The 19,368-nt window shown below is 38.7% G+C and overlaps 1 protein-coding gene across 4 annotated transcripts in view; it reads right to left on the reverse strand.

Annotated features, from left to right (window-relative positions):
- Nucleotides 1-19,368, reverse strand: part of GABRA2 (gamma-aminobutyric acid type A receptor subunit alpha2) — a 121,511-nt gene that overhangs the window by 70,341 nt on the left and 31,802 nt on the right. For all 4 annotated transcript variants that reach the window (XM_041723901.1, XM_041723903.1, XM_041723900.1 and 1 more), the window contains one exon: nt 1,822-1,889. In XM_041723901.1, coding sequence (XP_041579835.1) covers nt 1,822-1,889 — 68 coding nt within the window. The remainder of the gene's footprint in view (nt 1-1,821; nt 1,890-19,368) is intronic.

Genomic DNA, 19,368 nt, shown 5'->3' on the forward strand with positions numbered 1-19,368 from the left:
TAAATTATATGAATGAGTTTATCCAAAACCTCCAGAAAATAATCATTTTGTGTGTCTAAAAGAAGTATACGTTTTTCTATTTTTGATTTTTAGGTAGGATAATTCCCTTTGCAAAAACAATAAAAAACAAAAACCATTAAAAGTAACTGGAGCATTAATATACACAGCACAAAATACACAACACTGAAAACTTTGATATTTGTGGTTCTATATTATTTGCCTTTCTGTTTTGGCTGGTAGTAAGACACCAACGGTAACCATAAAAGAGCATCTTTTATTCCATCTTGCTGGTTTTTCAGTGTCAGATGAAGTTCTGACTCTCCTTGATTCCACTTAGAGGTTAGGTGCTCATTCTCACTGTGACTCTCTAGTATTTGGAAGCATCTACTGAGCCAAACTGCATAGATACATGTCTTTACAGACAACCAATAATGTTTGGAATACATATTCTTGCTAAATACGTCTCTCGTGTCTTAAAGTTTCTGTACACTTAAAATTGACCTATGGCAAGAGGCAGATTAATCTCTTCCGTCACAGTAGAAGATACTACAAGGGAGGGGGGAGGGATTATGTTGAAAGTAGGACTTTTTTTTCTGTTGCTGTGGAATTGTGGCTAAGACATGGAGTTAAGAGGGAAAAAAAGCACTTAAATCTTCACATTAGAATTTGAAAGAACTTCAAAGACCTGCCGGTGTTTGGGTATCAACCATGTCCCCAAAATGACAGGTCATTACCCCTGTGCCACTTTATATTTTCAGCCATCCAAATCAATTTTAAAAAAGGACTATGAATTCAGAGAAGTGACTGCGATGGAAGACAAAGCAAAATTTTTAAAGGATAGACATGGCGTATCTGCTTCCTGAAGGAAAGGTAGAGAGGTCCCAATAAATTGGCTAATGTTTACTGATGTCTGCATTAAAGGAAAACTTAGTTTTTGTGTGTTTATCCTGGTGAAAAACTGCCAAACTTGGTGTCCTGACCCTTGGGTTGTTGGAGAAAGGCAAGAAGTGAGGGAAAGGTGACATGATGGAGGATGACCAGGCAAAGGAAGGATAAAGGCATTTCCTCTAATTCTCATTTCCTGGGTCATAAGGAAGGTGAATGTAAAGTATTTCAACAAAAATGTCTATAACTGAGCACTATAATAAGCAGTAGAAATGGAAGACGGACTACTAAAATTTTGATGCTTAATCAATAATTATCTATGATGTTGCTAGCCTGCTACTTTCTAACCCAGCAGACCAATTTCCCTCTTACCTATCTCATTTTAAAGAAAAATAAATACCAATTTCATTGAACCTGAGAATGTCAAGTTCTCATTTTCTTTAGATCGATTTACATATGCCTACTAAGTATGTAGCTTGTAGGTACGGTGTGTGTTTAGAAAATGTGAGACGGACCCACCTCACTTAATGTCAATGGAAGATCTGCATTTCTAGCCCTGATCTTGAGTATAATCTGTAAGAAGTGACTGTCTGATAAACTTTACAGATTTTACTTATCAAAGTCCAAGCAGGTCATTGAATCCTAGAAAATGGTTCTCAGTAAAATAACTATTTGTATTTAACTAATTTTTTACCATGCTGTAGCTAGGTAGACAAACTCTGTAAGGAATGTAAAATGTAAAGGGTTAATATAAACACTCAAGCAGGAATAGCGTTCCACTGAAACAAATATCCTTAACTTTCCAAATATTTGGATGGACTCGACATGAGACAGACGCATAATTCTATAATACTAAAAATATTGGTTTATTCTAACCTCCCCCCATATAATGGGAACACAATGTGAAGAAAAAATACCGTTTAATGAAAAACTCACCATATCTGTGTCTGAGACAGGGCCAAAACTGGTCACGTAGATGTTAGTGAAGACTTCAGTAATACTGTCTGATATGAGAAAAAGAGATTAAATATAGATAATATATAACGAGAGCCACTGAAAGAGACGGTATCAAGTACATGGAATGACTAGAAAGCTGTGCGTTATTTAGGAATATTGCTTTTTACTTTCTTTTCAACCTTTACAAACAACAAGAATTTCCGTATTACTCAATTATTTCATAGGTTCTCACAATCCTAAATGCTGAATGCCTAGAAGTATTATGACATTCTTACTTGGAAACTACGCCTGATTTAGACATATTCTGTTTTGAACATATTTCTGAGAATTAATAGTTTCTCAAAATCTGTCTTAATTGAACCAGTTTATAAAAAATTTACTACCAGTACTAAAAATAAACTGTGGTTAGTAGGGTTGCTATTTGATATAGTCCTAAATTTGATTTTTAAACTAAATATTTCAGATGGTATTTCATGATGGTAGAGGTTTTGTTTGTAGATTGTCAATAAGTACATCTTCTCAATAGAGCATAGAAATGAACTGTTAATTACTATAAATACGATCACTCAGTGACAAAAAATAAAAGCAGTTAACTGACATCAATCACAATGGATTACTTCCAAACTTGCCTTTAAAGGTATTTACGAATGTATGAAACATTAAGCTCGACTTGAATTAGGTTCAAAGTTATATAACTTACTAACTGTAACACAATTAACTAGACAGCTCTTTTAACCAGGTGATTTGGATCTTTGATTTTTAAAAAAGCCAAATGGTGACAGTGGAAAGGCTCAAAGAAAAGACTAAAAAAGAAAAATTCTTCCAATGTACTTATAGGAAAAAACAATAATACATCCCCCCCCCCCCCCCGGTTGAGTGCTGCCTTATTTATTTATTTATTTATTTATTTATTTATTTATTTATTTATTTATATTGCAGTTCAATTTGCCAACATATACCATATCACCCCCAGTGCTCATCCTGTCAAGTGCCCCCCTCAGTGAATAATACATCCTTAATTTCTATCATCACAAACTGAATGTCTCATCCTCTGTCCAATTTGTAATCCCGCAGAAACAATATCACAAAATATTTTTAATATTATACTGGACACTGATTCACAATCATGAAGGAGAGTAATTAAACTAATTCTGGAATATTGTATCCACTAAGGCCAAAATAAAAAGCAACAAGGATTTTGAAATATCACAGCAGACTTTGAAGGCTGATGCTTCACATGACTTGAAATATAACAATCTGCATGATAGACCTAGAGGTAGATTCTGTTATCATCCCAATACATATGCACACAGATGCACACAGAGACACGTAAGGAAAAGCGCCCAACGACCCTCACTTGGTAGAGCAAATAGAGCCAGGCTTCAGAACCCAGGCAATGTGGCTCCTAAGCTCTCAGGGTAAACCACAGTCAATAATATTACACTTGAACCTAAAAGTGTTTTCTCATTAGCTACATATTTCTATTCACCGTAATCCTCTGCACTAAAAACATAGTGTTCCAAATAAATGTACTTATTCAACTTTATTATTTTATATTCTATTTTCTTTCAAAAATCTTTTTTCATTAAATTTTACCATAACATTCATTTGGGACAATAAATACACTCATAAAGCTAATTCTCAGCTGCCAGCTGCCCCAAAGACCTGCACAGGGTCAGCTTCGTGGGCATGCAGCTTGTGTGGTGTCACACAGCCCTGTGCTCAGACGAGCCCCATGCATGGTTTGGTGTTCTGCTTTTGCTCTCTTGAAATTCTTAATTATCTTTTGAATAAAGGGCCCTGCATTTTCATCTTGGACTAGGCCTCACACATCATGCAGCTGGTCCTGGACGTGAATGAGATGTGCTATTAGAAAGGAATTATGAAAATGGGACTCGAGTTGGTTTGCTTTTTCCTCTTACTCATTCCAAATCAATAATGTCACACCTATTCCATAAACAATCCAATAAAACTTTAAGTCACTATAGATATTGATTTTAAATGTTCCAGGAAAGGAAAATGTAAACGTTGAGGGAGTCTTCAGCCAAAGAGAGGCAGATAAAATTATTCTCTGTAGTCTGGAGTAGCAAAACTAGAGAAGAAAGATGACAAAATGTGTGAATATATTCATGCTAAGGACATGAAGAATATCCACTTTATGACGAATGGCAAGTAAAGGGTAAGGGAGAGTGTTCCCAGTACCTCGTGGCTACAGGAAAGTGGCAGCTAAGAATCCAAAGAGAAACATAAGATTACCCTCAAAGCTCTAGGCAGCAAGAGCAACACCTAAAGACACAGAACACAGATAGGCAAAATTACCTTAAGTAAATGATTTCATGCTTTATCGACTTCATAAGCACAGTGAGAGAGCTGTATGCACTGCAAGGAATATTCTCCAGCTAAGCAAGTTCAATAAAAGGAAGGTCAGCAAGGCAAACACTGACTATGAATACCCAATAGCTGTAAGACTGAGAAAGGGACTCCTGGTTGTTGCAATAGAGTTGCCAACAACCAACATGAATTGGTAAAATAGTTTTGAGTCATGACTGCAAATATTTGACACATCTATTCAAAACATCATCTTTGATTATGATTTGGCTTTCCATAAGAGAAGAGAAGGGAAAGGAAAGGAAGCAGAAGAAGTAAGATTTTATGAATATTGGTTATTTGGGGATCTTGCGACACTAATTTGTCAAAATCCATAGGAGCTTCTGGTCAACTTTTATTTTCCAGTATGGGTTTAGCGCAAGGCTGAATTGTGTTGCTAACTAATGCCTGTTATAATATTCTGATGGACAGATGTCCATCACAGAGTAAATAAACGGACTGACCACAATTTGGTGGCCCTTCAGTCTCTTCTTCACTTTAAGTACCACGAGTTACCTTCTCGAGTCCCGATCACATTGAGTGGACCCACCTTGCGCGGCCCAGACTCAGAGCCTTCACCTTGGCTACTGTTTCTCTCCCTTCCCTTGAGGTGATCGCTTACTTGCCTTTAAGTCTCTATTTAAATGTCCTCTCCCCAGGTCAGAGGTTCACTATACCCCTTGTATAATGAGGTTGGCTTCATTCATTTCCTCCCCGACACTTCATTTTTGCATAAAACTCTTTAAAATTTGCCATAATTTTCATGCCTTAATGTGTTTTCACTCATTTGGGGGTTTTGTTTGGTGTATCTCCCCAACCAGGATTCAGATGCATGAAAAGACAACGACTATGTCACCTCTGTTCACTGGCCTATCGCTAGTCCTCAGCACAATGACTGCCACATATTACATGTTTTGTGTTTGGATTGACAAATAATTTCTAATTACAGTTCGTGTAGAATATATTACCTTTTCCCCCAAATATTTCACCAACATTACAAATGGCCATGAATGGCTGAATGGGGACTGTCACTGGTGAAGTCAGAGCCCAAACTGTCCATTGACAGAAGGAGGCTGAAAGCGTATGGAACAGGATACTAGTGAAGAAACTTAAACCAAGCAAATGGAAAGAATGTATTTAGAGAAAGGCCTATTTCAGTGGAAACCAAAATTTAACTTTTGAGCAAACGGTAAGTGGCTTTTAACAGAAATGTATACCATGAGTTACCTCAAAATAATTGTTCATAAGCTAAATTCTTAGTTTTAGAAATGCCAACAGCATAATATGCAAAAGAGGATTTTCCATACAGATTTTCCAAAGGCAAAATACCCCGAGGTTAATAAGAAGTACTTGAGGAGAAATAAGGACTGCATGTGGTAAACATAAAAGGTGTGATCCTTAGGAGCAATCATCCAATTCCGGATTTGAAAGGCAGCTATCACAGAAGAGAGAGAAAGGGGACTAACCTTTTCACAGTTACAGAGATGGTTTCTAATGGTTTCTAATGTATCATATTATTTTCCTTCTTTTAAAACTGACCTTAATTTTGGCAAACACGAAGATTTGATGAAGCCGGCCATGAAATAAATCCTACTATTCTCTGTACTCTTCTGAATAGTTGAAATACTTGATAGAAAGAAAAATAATAAATGGCCCTGAAAGATCTCCAAAATGAATGAAAAAATAACTTCAAGAAGGGCTCACATTAACTGATAAAAATTGTTTCTTCATTGGAGAATGCAGTCAGTATTTAACAAAATTAAATTGTTATGTAAATTTTAGTCAACATACAGTGCAGTACCGGTTTCTGGAGTAGAATTCAGCGGTTCATCGCTTATATACAACACCCGGCGCTCATCACAAGTGCTCTCCTGTATTAAGAACCTGGTACCCAGCTAGCCCACCCCCCACGACATCCCCCATCCACCCTCAATTTGTTCTCTATCATTAAGAGTCTCTTGTGATTTGTTTCCCTCTCTCCTTCCCCCTCCCCTTTTTCCATGTATCCTTCTGTTTTGCTTCTTCAATTCCACATATGAGGGAAATCATACATTATCCATCTTTCTCTGATTGACTTCTTTTAGCATAATACATTCTAGCGCCATCCGTGTCACTGCAAATACCAAGATTTCATTCTCTGTGATGACTAATATTCATTATATATATATACATATATCAGATATATGTACATATATATATAATATATCTAACTTACTTCCAAAAATCCTTTGCAAATAGTTCAGTAGGAAGATAAGTAGGAAGACTGGGGTATCAGGTTGTAAAGAGGGTTTGCATCAAAAGAGACCTGATGTGCCACAACGTTGAGAATATGACGTCTCTCTCCATGGCAGCAGGGCACTGACTGAAAGACTCTGGGAGAATCTTACCTGCAAGGCCACTGCACTAGAAATGTTGTTATATTCATAACAGTGAGCAAACTGAATCAGAGGAGACTGAAGACAATCTATCCAATTTGGAAGATGTTACAATCATCAAAGCAAAAGGGAAAAAATGATATTGAGGAAAGGAAAGTGTAGAAATCAAGGGAATAAAGTTCGAGATTTTTTTTAAGTAGTATTATTAGAAGATGCTGAAATAGGCCCTTTTATTTGACTGGTATAAACTATCTGTAGAGCCTGGAAATGAACAGTTGCAGTAGAACAAGCGCATAAAACAACAAAAAACGTAAAACATGCAAGAGGACCAACCTTAGAAATCATTATACCTCAACGGGGTACATCAACCATTCTATTTTTTTTAAGATTTTATTTATTTTTAGAGCAAAAGAGTGCCTGTGCAAGGAGGAAAACGGGAGAGGGACAGAGAGGGAGGGAGAGCATCTCAAGCCGACTCTGTGCTGAGAGCAGAGCCTGACACCCGGCGCAACCTCACCATCCTGAGATCACAACCTGAGCCAAAACCAAGACTTGAACATTTAACCAACTGAGCCACCCAGGTGCTCCCTAAATTTTTATCAAATCCTATTTGAAGTGCAACTGTTTCACATTTCTCCCTGGCTTTGTATATTCATTGACTTACCATGTTTACTGTTTACTGCTTAATATCTACTAATAGGGTAGACACGAGCCACATGTGGCTATTTGAATTTAATTTCAATTAGTTAAAATAAAATACCTGGTTCCTCCGATATACCAGCCATATTTTATCCACCTGTCACTATTGCTACCCCAATGGATAGCCAAGATGAACATTCCCATCATCACAGAGAGTTCTGGTCTACATTCACCCTCTAGAAGTTAAGCTCCATGAAGACAGGGACTTTTGCTCAGAAAAGTCAAAACCCCGCACAGAAAAATCTCTGACAACATTGATAATTTTTTTGCCAAGTCAACGAATGAATGATCACTCTTAGTTCAGAGTCAGTTTCGATAGACATAGCCTCTGCTCTCATAATGCTGTAGCCTGGTGAAGAGAGATACTACGCAAAATCAAATAAATACCCACTTACTGACAGGATAATATGCTCTGAGAACGTGTAAGAAAAGACTCCCTCTCCTGGAAACACTTTCTTCACTTGATCTCTGCAACAACCCAATCTCTTGATTTTATTCCAGCCTTACTGGTTGCCTTACTCCTGTGCCAACATCTTGTTAATATTGGATCGTCCCAACGTTCAGTTCTTGGTCTTCTTTATTTATACTTCTTGATGATTTATTCCATGTAGTCAAGGACTTCTGAAATTCTATTTTAAGTCAGAGCTGTCTTCTAAAGTCTAGACTCCTATATGTAACCGTCCAGCTGACATTTCCACATGGCTACCTGACAAGTTTCTCAAACTTATCATATGCCAAACAAAAATGATTTTTTTCTCTCCAAAATCCATCACACTAATGACGTTCCCTGTGGTATCTGACTGTTGTTCCAATGCTCTGGGCCACAGATCTTGGTTTCATTCACAAATTCTCTGCAACAGGAAGTCTGGCTGGCTCTCCAACCAGATATCTATAATCCAACAACTTCTCACCTCTTCTACGTTACTACTGTGAAAGCTACCATCATCTCTATAGTAACAGTGCTTCCGCTCACTGTTACTGCATCCACCCAAATAGTTTATTTTTTTTAATAATACCTTTCCTGAGATATAATTCACATCATATAAAACATATTCTTTTTAAAGTGTACAATTCAGTGGTTTTTAGGATAGAGTTGTACATCGCTACTATCTAGCATTAGAACATCTTTATCATCAGAGAGAAACCCTGCACAGATTCCCTAACCTCCCTCCCTCCAGGCTCTGAGAACAAATATTTCAGATTCTGAGTCTACGGATTGGCATAATCTGGACATTTCATATAAATGGAATCCCTTCTATTCCTAGTCTATAGGGAGGTGTGTTTTTTTTTTAACTGATGAATAAGTTGGATTTTGCTATATACTTTTTATGAAATATGCATATGATCACAAATCATTTGCCCTTTTTTCTATAAATATGATTATGTTACACCAATTTATTTTCGTGCATTAAAGCAACTTTGCATCCCTCGAATAAGACTCACTTGGTTTTGGTGAATAGCTTTTTCTACGTTGCTGGACTTAATTTCTTAGTATTTTCTTGAGCGTTTGTATGCACAACTATGTTCACAAGGGATATCAGTCTGCGGTTTTCTTTTCTTACAATGTCTTTGTCTCATTTTAGTATCAGAGTAATACTAGACTAATAGAACGTGCTGAGCAGCATTCTCTTCCTTATTTAAGGAGAATTTATGAAGTATTGGTGTTAACTCTCTTATAAATATTTAGTAAGATTCATCAGTGAATCCATGTAAACCTGTGATTTGCTTTGACAAATGTTTAACATCATTATTAATTATCTCTCTTTTCTCATATAAGTTTATTTAGATTTTCTATTTCTTTTTGAGTTAGTTTTGGTGGTTTGAATCTTTCTAGGAAGCTGTCCATTTCATCTAGGTTATTTAACTTGATGTCAGACAAATGCAATACAAATGCAATACAAATTCCCCCTCAGGATTTCTGTAGGATCATAGCAGCATTATTTACAACAGCCAAGATAGGGAAGCAACCCAAGTGCCCATCAATAGATAGATGAACGGATAAAGAAGTTGTGGTGTATATCGTCTTTATTCATTCAACTTTCTATATATATGTATGTATATATATACATATACTAACACACATACGATAGAATATTATTCAGATATAAAAAAGAAAGATCTTGCCATTTGCAATCACATGGATGGACCTAGAAGGTATTATACTAAGTGAAATAGGTCAGACACAAAAAGACAAATACTGTACGATTTCATTTATACGTGGAATCTAAAAAACAAAATGAACAAACAAATCCTAACAGACTTTCAAATACAGAGGACAAACTGGTGGTTGCCAGAGGGAAGGTGGGTGGAGGGATGAGCAAAATAGAAAAAGGGGATTAAGAGGCACAAACTTTAAAAAAAAAAAAAAACCCTCATAAAAGAACATGAGCCAGGAAATTAGCCAGGAAGGAGAGTCCAGCGGAGTAGTGGAATCAAAAGTAGAGGAGAATATGGTGTCCCAAAGGCTAACGATAAGAACGTTACAAAGGTGGGGAGCTTGGCTGGCTCATTTGGTTAAGCATTCAACTCTTGATTTCAACTCAGGTCATGATCTCAGGGTCGTGAACTCAAGGTGGTGACATCAAGCCCCATGTGGGACCCTGTGTTCAGTGCTCAGACTGAAATCTCCCTCTCCCTGTCCCTCTGCCTCTCCTGCTCACGCTCTCTCTCAAATAAATAAATACATCTTTTTTTAAAAAATAGAGTGTTACAAAGGCAATTTAAGGCCTTATGAAGAAGAGAGTGATGGGCAGTCGCTTCTGCTGAGGGATCAAGCAAAGTGAGGTCTGCAATCCCCACTGTGCTTGGAGACCTGCGAGCCATTGGTGCAGGAAAGAAGATGCGCAGAGGCCAAGGGGGTGCCAGAGAAGGGGGACAAGAGGAAAGGGCTTAGAGTGATTTGAAACAACTGGAGAAGTTTAACCGTGAGGGCGAAGAGAGCTCTAGCTACAGAAGGAGGTGAGGTTCTGTGTTTGCTTGTTTAAGGTGGAAGACTTTTGAGCACATGGGCAATGCGGATGGAGCGGATGGAGCGCCGGGGTGGAGAGGAAAGATCCGGGTGGAGGCCCAGCCCTGGGTAAGCAGGGGGGCTCGCAGCGAGGAAGCCACCGGCACCCGTGGGGCGAGGAGGGATGGCGCGCCCTGCGCTGTATCAGGAGTGACAAGGGAGAGTGGGGAAGAAACGGAAGGAGCTTTTTAGGTCTGGTGGCGGGAAAGTTAGGGAAGATCCTGGAGAGGAGAGGAATTTCAAGTGCCGTCCAAAATACCCGTCCATCACTCCTTAATGCAACAGACAAGGATTCAGGTAACACGTCTGATATTGAAACGATTATATGGACAACACCTAACACCGCCTACGTCCACGAAGACCAACAGCCCATCTGCTGCCAAGTCTTTGTCCCCCCAGCCTTGACAAGCACCACTGCCCTCCGGGCCCTGGTGTTCTGCTGGAATCCCCCTGGATCCTCCGCCTGGGGCCTTCCCTGGCCGTGCAGGGCAGTAGGACGTGCAGACCAGACATGCAGAGAAGCTTCTGTCTCCGGGAACAACCATCCATCAATGACCCATGGGAGTGGGAAGGAGATACAACTCGGCCTTCTCTCCTCCTCAGGGAGCACCACTCGAAGGCATGTGCCACACAACTTCCTAGAGGACCTCAGAGGGAGGGGAGACCAAACCCAGCCTCCCCAGCAGTACCCTGCACCCTGCTCGGGCTCCCCTCCCTGCCCTGTGCCACCTAGCCATCGCCTCTTCCAGGGCCTCCCAGTACCACTTCCGAAGCTAATGGGTATCTCAAAGGTGCGTCTGAGAGAAACCAAAGCTGAATGCAGACGTTATTCAGTTACCCTAAGAAGAAAAAAATGGTAATAATTAAAAGCACAGGAAAGATACTAACTGTATTCACTGGAGCGAACTACCCAAGCAATAAGCGGTACTGTCTTTACCCCTGTAATTCGGATATTAACAGTGATATTAAGTATTGCTTGCAATACTGAGAGCAAAATCAATCTGTGGATGACATCCCTTCGAGAGGATCAGGATCCTAATCTCTGCTTATCGAGTATCATAAATAGCATGTCACGCATATCTTTTAAAACGGGTTAGTCATTGCTGTGCTTTGCTTTAGCTCTCTCACCAACAACAAAGAACATTCTGCTTCCTGGGATGATTCCCATAACACCTACACGTGCCATTTGTCATCATCTAGTTTTGCTAAAGTCAACAAATACTTATTAAGTGACTTTTGTGTACGCGGCACTTAGCGTTCCCTACCAAAAGCCGAAAACTTTGAATCTGCTAATGCAATTTGTTGGCCTTGTACCACAAAGGAATTGTTGCACCTTGCCCAATGCCGTCCTCCCAGCAGGCACCCAATACAAGTCTGATAAAAAGGAATGGAGAACATTACAAGGCTGCATTTGAATGGTCAGCAAGGTGCCTACAAAAGTAGGAAGGATTAAGAACAATAATAAAATCAGTATGTACTGTGTTTCCGTACAATCATTTTTTCACTGTAGCTCTACATCGTGGTCGTCGACTCTTTGTGATGATCTGGAAATGTGAAATATCGACATATATTAAAATATATGGAATTTCCTCTCAGAGTAAGATTTCTGGTGCTTTTTAGTTGTTGCTTCTTTGTATGTTGTTTGTTCTTGTAGTTTTGTTTACTTTGATTTTTTTCCCTGCTCCTGTAAATAGATTAATTTTAAAAGTACAGCTCATTTAAGAATCCTGAATGAGGGAAAAAAAAAAAAAAAAGAATCCTGAACAAGAATCAAGATGACTAGATGCTTATGAACGGGATACAAAAAGTCCTTAAAGAATGAACTAAATACATCTTCCCATGACAGTCATTGATTATGGGTTACAAATGAATCTGAGTTCAAATCACGGCAGGTTTTATCTATCCCTCTTAGGGTTTGGGGCTATTCTGGCCCCTAGAACTGTCACCAGGTAATATATCCGTAGTGCCCCTCTCTCTTTGAAATGCCTTTCTTCACTATCTCATGATTCAGCTTACTCTGGTGAGGGAACTGAAGGCATAATTCTCTCCCCAAAGCCCTACTGAAAGAAATCAAATAGGAAAGGGAAGGGGAAACTGATTCCCATCAGGTTGGTGGGGCCATTTGACACCATTAACAAATAGCTCCTAAGGGTTTACTAAGTGCAGTCCAGAGACATCCACAGCCCCACAGACGAGGGAAAGAATGTTTCCAAAGGGAAGTTGTATGGGGTACCAGCAGCAATTTATGTTCCTCAAGGTGATGTTTCATCAGGCAATTGCTAAATGCTCAACCTGGGCCTCTGACAAGCAAAAGACTGAAGAGATGTACTCAAAGATATCACCCTTCTATTACTTCAGGCTAGATTCTCTTGTGAGGAGATCCTTGTGACCCCATCCCCCTTCAAACTGTAAAAGATGACCTCTAGAGCACATGGGAAACGCTAGAACCCTCAGAGTCCATATATCAGTCTGGGCACAGGCTATTCCAAATCTAGCATCCCTGAGTTAGGAACTTGGAGCTTATTAGTTGTTCTCTAAGTACTCATAGAAACCAGATGAACAACTAACTCGGGGGAATTTAAAAATAGAAACAATGCCCGTATAAATTCACATTTTGCTCCCCAAATGCATATTAATAAGAAAGGATTCTCATATCTAATACATAATAAGGATACACTTTTATCTTTTTAAGACCATGAACTACTTTATGTCAACATGAATTGAGAATTCTTAATGCACTAAGAAATATGATCCATTTATATTGCTAATAGCAAGGGATCAAAAAAACTTACCATATTCATGTCTTTATTATAAAAAGGTACGTAAGTTAAAGCATGCTAATTGACTCTCTTTTACGACCTTTTCACCATCCCCGCAGAATACTGCTGTCAACAGCAAAATAACGTTCACCTTGCAAAAGGACTTTTCTGTTCTTTCTTCACTATTTTTCACAGAAGGGAAGCATTTAAATGTAATTCTAGTATAATGCTTGGAAAATACAATCCAAACGATTTCAAAAGCTCATATTGAACATGACTCTCAAATACTCAAAATTATGCCTATTTCTAGTCTTGCTAAAAGGCACTATGTCAGCTGTCGAACTCTTAGACTCACTCTGACCTTCTTACTCATATTTTACATTTTAATCGCTCATCAGGCTCTTTCAATTGCATTGCCTACTACACAGTCTCTCGAATTCTCCTATCCCCTCCATTCTCACTGGCAACGACCTTTGGAATGGCCTCTTTCAGTCTTCCTGTCTCCCATCTTGCCAACTCCCATCTACCTTCCATGATACTGTTAGAGTTTCATTCTAAGTGGAAATCATGTGATATTTCTTCTTGATCATCTGATCAAACTTTTTCTCCATGACTCTCCTTTGCCTACAGATCAAGTTTGAAGATTACAGCAGGACACATAAGACTCTTCATGATCTTTGTCCGTATTTCCATCCTGGTCCAACACTGTCCCATAAAGCACGCCTCAGCCATACAACACTCCATGTCACTCTCCTTCATTTCTTTTGTCTTTTTTACACTTGTTCTTTCCTCTATATCGAGTGTCCTCTCAATTAATCCCTGTTCTTAAAAAAATAAGCTCAGACCACAAATCCCCTGTGAAGCTGTCCTTGCCATCCCTCGAGAATTTAACTACTCTTTCTGTTGGTTCCAGATGTTACTATTCCCTGAAATGAAATAATCAAATCACCTTGTAACTTTTAATGCATGAGAAGGTATCAGACGGTCCTGTGTCCCTCCACTCAAAAGCTCCCAGCACTTTGCTTTATATGAGTAACATGAAGCATCACAGATAATCACAAAATGATATAAAGCAACATCCTAAGAACATTTATCATTCGCTTTTTGCTATCAGGTAGTTTATGTTTTCTTTAGAAATATGGCTTAAGTAGGAGATTCATTTTGATCTTCTTGTTCAACTCTAGCGGATAGCAGATTATGATCAAGCATACAGCCGTGCGAATCCTGACACACTTAAATATGAAATTAATCAAGATAATACTTGAAATTTAATTGAATTTGATTTCAATACTTGAAATTAATCAAGTATTATCTTTATATGTTAGATAATCTGAAATAAATAACATGTAGTAGTATTATGATGGTGGTAAAATTCCTGAATTATATTAATCATACATGGAAAAATCTTAAGGCAAAGTTTTAGATTTAGATGCTAAAAGTATTAATTAGAATTGCTTTTTTTTCAAGTAGGATGCAGTTCTCACACTTAAAATTACAACATTTCTCATCTACAACATTCCAGAGATAAACGCACGGGGAGCCTTGTTGGTGGTATTACTAACCACTACTATCTTTCCCTAAATCTCCTGGATCAGCCTTAAAAGAAACCGTACTTGTAACACAGAGCTTTTTGATATTCTAATTTGATGATAGTATCATTTTTCTTTTTTTTTTTTAATTTTTATTTATTTATGATACTCACAGAGAGAGAGAGAGAGGCAGAGACACAGGCAGAGGGAGAAGCAGGCTCCATGCTTGGGAGCCCGATGTGGGATTCGATCCTGGGGTCTCCAGGATCGCGCCCTGGGCCAAAGGCAGGCGCCAAACCGCTGCGCCACCCAGGGATCCCTCATTTTTCTTTTTAAAAATAAATTTGACTTAAAGTAGTAGAGAAGGAAAAAGAGAAACCTCCTAAAGTAATTAACTTTACCACCCATCACTGGATGCTATTTCCTGAAGGCATAAGCACTAGAAAATGTTATGAATACACTTAACCTGTAATTAGGAGCTTTTAAAAACTTATGTAGCAACCTTTAAGACTTGTCCTATCTGTTGAATTCCCATTGTGTAATAATAAAAGAAACTTGCTGCCTATTAAGCATTTACTGCATTTACTGTAGCCTGGACTAGGTTAAATTTATATACATATAAATTCATATTTATATATTTATTTATATATTTATTATTTATATTTATATTTATTTATATATATAAATTTAAAATTATTTTTATGATCATCCTATGAAGCATATAATAATCATATTCAATTTATCACTCATCTAAATTCAGTAGCTAATATGACACAGAGCTGCACTGAAACTTTTTTCTCTAGCTTACATCTCATTCTCATAACTACTATAATAAAATGTTATTCAAAAATACAAGGATTATTCCTTTAGTTTAAGACTGTTCGGTATCTTCAGTAGTGCCAGTATAATCATACCATATACATTTATTACACATCTGTAATATATAATATATAAATAATAAAAATAAAGAAATAATAAGGAAATATATTTTAACATGTGTTATATGTACGCATGCGTGTGGACATATATCTATGTACAAATTTTTGTTGAACTTCCCCTTATTTAAATTGAAAGACACATCACCCTAGGTTAAATCTGGAGCTTCTAACGACAGCTACATGCAGGAGGACATGGAGAAATGGAGAAATGAATTTTCTTTCTTCTCTCTTTCGTCCTGTTTTTCTTCCTTCAAAGTAAAGCATATTCAAGTGCCTGTTATACTAGGTAATTAATTCACTTAGATAAAAGACAAGGAACATGGTATGCAACCATTGTGGTCTTGGAAGGAAAAGAAACAAATAGAAGTGTGCATAAATGGCAGAAATCACCAACCGTACCAGTGTAGTGTGAGGAGGTTAGAAGTGGGTGATGGTAGGGAGAGAAGTGGCACCGAACTCAGAGTTGGAGAGTCACGAAGGTTTTGTAAACCATCCTTTTATCCACAAAGCATGCTTCTTTTTATTTTTTGTTTGTTTGTTTGTTTACTTATTTAATTTATTTATTTATTTTTCTTTTGGCTTCAGAATCTTTCTCTGTCGTCACTTCAACTTATTTTATTCCAGAGACTCAGAGTTGCAAGCTAAGAAGAAACAAGGTGGAGTAGCTATTCCCTTTACTAAATAACTTATACTTGTAATAAAAGGTGCCTTTGGTGAAATTTTAGGAAACCTTGATTTTTACCTGGGGAGACAAACCTAAGAAAGTAGACTACAGCATAGGAGTCGAACCTCAAAATGAGATTTGAATCTCAAATCTGTGACAGAAGGAATGGAACAGAAAAGATTCACTAGATGCAAGATAGAAGTGAAAGGATTTTAAAAAGTTACCTGTGAAATTAAAATGACAGAATTTTCTGGGGGGTCTTGTAAAATCGCTTTGGATACTACACATAGGTGTGGTCAGGAAATGCTCATCTTAGTTTAATTCAAGTTCCAAAAATCTATTATTCTTTGTGATTCGCAACATCGTCTCCTCTTTGATCTGTTCTAGACTTGTCCCTGAATCCCAGTTATGTCTACACATTTTTTTCAGAACGAAAAAATATTTTTTATTTTAGACAACTGCTACTAAAAGAAAATGTAGACATACCATTTTTTTTTTTTTGCAATCAGAAATTTCAAAGTCAGAATATTTGAAGAGGTAAATCTGTAAGAACATTCAAGACTTAGGCATGAAAAACTGACCTTTCAAAAGCAGCAAACTACACACCACTCTTGAAATCACGACTGGATTTACTATTTATCAGTGTAAAGCACCTAATTTCCCAGCTCTGATCACATCTCTCACATGAGATATTTCAGTGTAAATATTCGAGTAGCTTTATCCCTCTTTCATTTGCACTTAAGTGTAATCCTTCTTCCTTCGCTGCCCCGATACTGTGTTACAAACAGTTCATTTTCCCCCCATCCTAAATTCAGATTCCAGCACCTCCTATGAAAGTATCTGCTATACACATTTGTGAGTCAACACGTTTGGGATTTTACCAGAAGGCGATTCCCACCGTTGACCCTACTTATCCTGGTCATTCCTGGCTGTCCTTTAAACTGCCGTTTACACTCCCCAGATGGTTTTAAAAGGCAGCTACGGCACAACCCCAGCTAACAGATCAGAGAGATTCACCCCAGGTTGGCCTTCACTGAGCTCAGAAGTGGGCTGTCAGCCCTTGGCTGGAAGGGCAGAGAATCACTGACCAATGAGCCTTCGCACCTCCTGAGATAAAACCCCTCCCGTTTACAGGGACAGGGACAGTTAGAGCTAAGTCAAGGTGTCTCATTTGTGCCTTGATACCTCCTCCCCCCCCCCCCCCACTGGCTCTCCTGTTTGGAACTGACACTACATTTCTGAACTCTATTTACAACTGTTGAGCTTCAACATTCTGCTTATATTTGTGACTCACTGATTACGATGACAAAACAGAAATAGTAAGTGAGCTACATAATTTATTTTTCCTCTGGTCCTCCCAGAAATAATGTTTGCTTCTCCTCTCAGTGTGAAAGTTTTTATGTGTCCCATCTGTAAATGTTCACGAGAATATAAATCCAAAGCAGGAATGAAATACATCATTTCCAGAAAATACTGGGCAGTTCTCTTTAGTTCCTAAGAATATATCACCACATAAAGAGAAGAACTGAATTCCCCTTTTGCCCATGTAAGAGGAAATTCAGACTTTTTTTTAGGGCTTATCCAGTCAGGTAATTTCATCCAGTGTCCATTTTCAGGCTTAGTACTTGTCTCTTTGTGGCCAGAAAACTATGAGGCCAGATCACTACTCAGGCTATTAACAAGGGAGACTATTTTCTGCGATCAAGAAGGCAGCAGGCATCTGTACTGATTCCGGAGAATGTCTGGAGCAAAGTGCCTGGAACAGACAATTTGATGGGGGGCGGTGGGGGGGCGTGAATAGTCAGGGCTGGACCTAGATCAAGCTGTAAAGGAGAGTTCTCTCTGAGGGGCCTTACTATTTTTTCCTGCCTGTTGTTTTCTCTGCGCGCAAGTTGTCCCCATGCCCCTCAAAGGTTCACTAATTATTTACTCAGCACCAACTTTGTGCGTATCATTTGCACAGGGCTGTGGAGGATGCAAAGAAGCACGAGCGAGTTCACTGTTCCTTTTCAAGTCTATAAAACAAGAAGCCACAGACTGTAAGATCATAACTATTATACTGACTGCAACCGTTCTTGATGCTAAGGACAAGACCTTGTAATTCTCCTTGGCTTCCATTTTCCATACCCACATCGATCCGTGAGGAAATCTGTTGGCCCTCTCATCAAGACATACCCCACATCCTACCACCTGTCACAATCTCTACTGCTACCACGGTGGGCCAAGCCATCTCTGTCTCTCACCTGGATAACAACAATGCCCTCCCAGCTTCCATCTTTGCCCTTGAACAATCTACTTTCATCACATCACGCAGAGTGGATCTTATGAAACATAAGAAGATGGAATCTTGTCACGCTTCTGCTTGGAACGCTGAAATAATTACCCATTCCACGCAAAGTAAAAGCCAAGGCTTATGCAATGGCTAACAAAGCCCTACGTAACGCGCCCATCACCTCCATCCCATAGCTAACGTCATCTCCTACTAATTTCCCCTTCCATCAACTTGGCCTCCTTGCTCTAGGCTCGCTTTCATCCTTCCCCATCCTAAAATGCTCCTTCCCAGCTGTTCACATGAAGGGACTCCTTCAACCTTCTTTAAATCCTCCTGGAAATGTCAACATCTCAATGTGGCCAATACGGACCATCCTGTACAAACTGGAGCATGCTCTCTGACTCTCACTTTCCCCACTATTCATGCCCCTGCTCTTTTATTAATTTTTATTTTCGCCCTAGTATTTATCACTTACAGCCAGACTATATATTATGCTTATTTACTATGCTTATTTATTTCTGCTCCACTCGCAAAGATGTAGACTCAGGAGCAGGAGCCTGTTCTGTTCACTGATGTGTTCCAATGGATTAAAGCAGCTGCTGGCAATACATGGTGCCCAGGAAAGACTAATTAAATAAATGAATAAATCTAAGAAAGAACATATTAAAGATAAGCCATCTTTTACTGAATGCCTACTGTATGCGAATGCTGTTTGTGCTCATTACCTTGCCTCCTCTCACAAAACGCTGTGGGGTAGGTACTATCCTTCCTCTGGCAAATGCAGAAAACTGACATTTAGAAAAGTCTGTTACTTGCCCAAGGTTACACAGCAGGTACGTGGCACAGCCAGGATCGAAACTCATGTCCAACTCTAAGACTTTGGACATTAGCACCGTGACATGCTGAAAATAGCAAC

Source organism: Vulpes lagopus, chromosome 12 (genome assembly GCF_018345385.1).
Source record: "Vulpes lagopus strain Blue_001 chromosome 12, ASM1834538v1, whole genome shotgun sequence".
In the NCBI taxonomy this organism is placed as follows: Eukaryota; Metazoa; Chordata; class Mammalia; order Carnivora; family Canidae; genus Vulpes; species Vulpes lagopus.